General features: G+C 55.9%; 1 protein-coding gene across 1 annotated transcript in view; it reads left to right on the top strand.

The window, feature by feature from the left end:
• Positions 1 to 493: 493 nt before the first annotated feature.
• The window catches only part of ACA1_383800 (diacylglycerol kinase catalytic domain containing protein), a gene marked incomplete at both ends in the record, with an annotated part of 1,881 nt that continues 447 nt past the window's right edge, over positions 494 to 1,927 (top strand). The window contains 5 exons of the mRNA XM_004338811.1: positions 494 to 927; positions 991 to 1,105; positions 1,199 to 1,338; positions 1,483 to 1,665; positions 1,739 to 1,922. Coding sequence (XP_004338859.1) covers positions 494 to 927; positions 991 to 1,105; positions 1,199 to 1,338; positions 1,483 to 1,665; positions 1,739 to 1,922 — 1,056 coding nt within the window. The remainder of the gene's footprint in view (positions 928 to 990; positions 1,106 to 1,198; positions 1,339 to 1,482; positions 1,666 to 1,738; positions 1,923 to 1,927) is intronic.

Genomic DNA, 1,927 nt, shown 5'->3' with positions numbered 1-1,927 from the left:
GGCTATCTCGTTGTGTTGCTTTCCTTCTTCTTGGAAAGCCTGTGTACTCATCACCACCTCGCTCTTGGTGTCCTCGCGGTGATTACGGGCACAGTGGGTGGAAGCTCTGCGAAGAGTTCAAGGAGGCTCAGGAGCTCCATCACCTTCATCGACCCCAAAGTAGTCACATTTGTGGAATTTCTCCATTTACGCGGTGTGCGAACTGGTTGTGAGATAAATATTTTAAATATGCCATCTTTATTTCTTTGAGCTCACCCGAGATGGCGCCAAGTGGCGGGAAAGTGTTGCGTTTTTCTCCAACTTCTCCGCCAAAGATGCCACTCAACTACAAGCACGCGATGGAGATCTGCAGAGAGCCCCGAGTGGACGTTCATAATCTACAAACCCACCGGCAAGAAGGAGAATAGATATACTCTCACCGCCATCACTTTCACAACGACCATCTATTCACCTCAGCACCACATTCGGAACATTCTCATTCTACATCGAACAAATGCAAACCGAGCGACAGCATGTTGACGTCGCCTCTCCAGAGCTCTACGAAAGCAAAGGCAAGGAGAAGGAGGTAGCGGTCGAAGGCCCTACCACGACCTCGGGCACGACAGATCTTCATGGCAGCCGGTGCGGGCACAAGCACTTGCTCCACAGCCGGCAGAGCACACTTTCGATGAGCAGCAGCCAGGGCAAGCATAGAAAGCCGAAAGGCAAGCAAGCCAAGAAGGCAGCGAAGAAGGAACACAAAACGGCCAAGCTCGAGCTCAAGATCGACAAGCTAAAGGGCCTGCTGCATCAACGCCAGATGACCGTCATCGCTTTCGTCAATTCACGATCGGGTGCGCAACTGGGCGAGATGGTCATGCCGCACCTGGCCGCCATCTTGGGCGAGGACCACGTCTTCGACATCATCTCAGACGGCATCAAGCCAGGGTACTGCAGCTTCTCCACACCACGGTCTCGTTGTGGTGAATCTCACGTTCTTTACCCGGCCAGGCTGGAACAGTTCAAGGATGCGCCCAACCTGCGCGTGCTCGTGGGTGGCGGCGACGGCACCTACCACTACGTCATCCAGGCCATGATCGAAGCTGGCATCTGTCCTCTGCCTCCGGTACCTGCTCCGCTCTGGCGCCCCTCATGGTGTGTCGCGTGCGAGTGTTGTGCGTGCACAGGGCTGACGAGCATGGTATGACCGTGACTACAGGTGGGCACCATTCCGCTGGGGACGGGCAACGACTTGGCGCGACAGTTCGGTTGGGGTGGCTCAGTCTATCCCAATCGCAAGAAGGTGCTCAAGCTCGTCTACAAGTTCGCCACCTCGGCCTGCCTCACTCCGCTCGACATGTATGTCACCGCTTCTCTCCCTCTTCTTCTATACCACATCCACCTCTCGCTCGCCAGCTGGCCGAAGGTGGTGTTGATGATGGTGAGGTGTGTGCCCGCGGACTGCTAATCCTCTCTATCGCTGACGCGGATGCGTACGTACAGTTGGATGGTGAAGATCACGCCCAAGGACCCGGAGACACTGGAGCCCTTGGAGAACGAATCCACGTCGCAGATCATGTTCAATTACTTCAACGCCGGGTTCGAGGCCGGCGTATCGTACCGCTTCGACCGCTTCAGGAAGAGACACCAAAAGCTCTTCAAGGCCCGCAAGGTGAACCAGATTGGGTACGTCCTTTTGTATCGAGTCTAGTCGCGCCGTCTTGGCCCAGTCGCTGATATGCTTGTGCGCCGTTCGCAGTTATGGCCTCAGTGCCCTGTCCTCGACCATGCGTGGAGGCAACCAGTCACTCAACAACCTGGTGGAGATGTACGTCAACGGCAGCAAGCTCGAAACGCCCGAAGACCTCAAGACGCTCGTGGTGCTCAACTTCAAGAACTATCAAGCGGGTCTCGATATCTGGGGCAAGCCGAAGAGGGCCGGCGTCTC

The sequence above is a fragment of the Acanthamoeba castellanii genome, assembly GCF_000313135.1.
Source record: "Acanthamoeba castellanii str. Neff unplaced genomic scaffold scf7180000084721, whole genome shotgun sequence".
In the NCBI taxonomy this organism is placed as follows: domain Eukaryota; phylum Discosea; order Longamoebia; family Acanthamoebidae; genus Acanthamoeba; species Acanthamoeba castellanii.
Note: the sequence above shows the minus strand (reverse complement) of the source record. Positions and strands in the feature narration are given on the sequence as shown.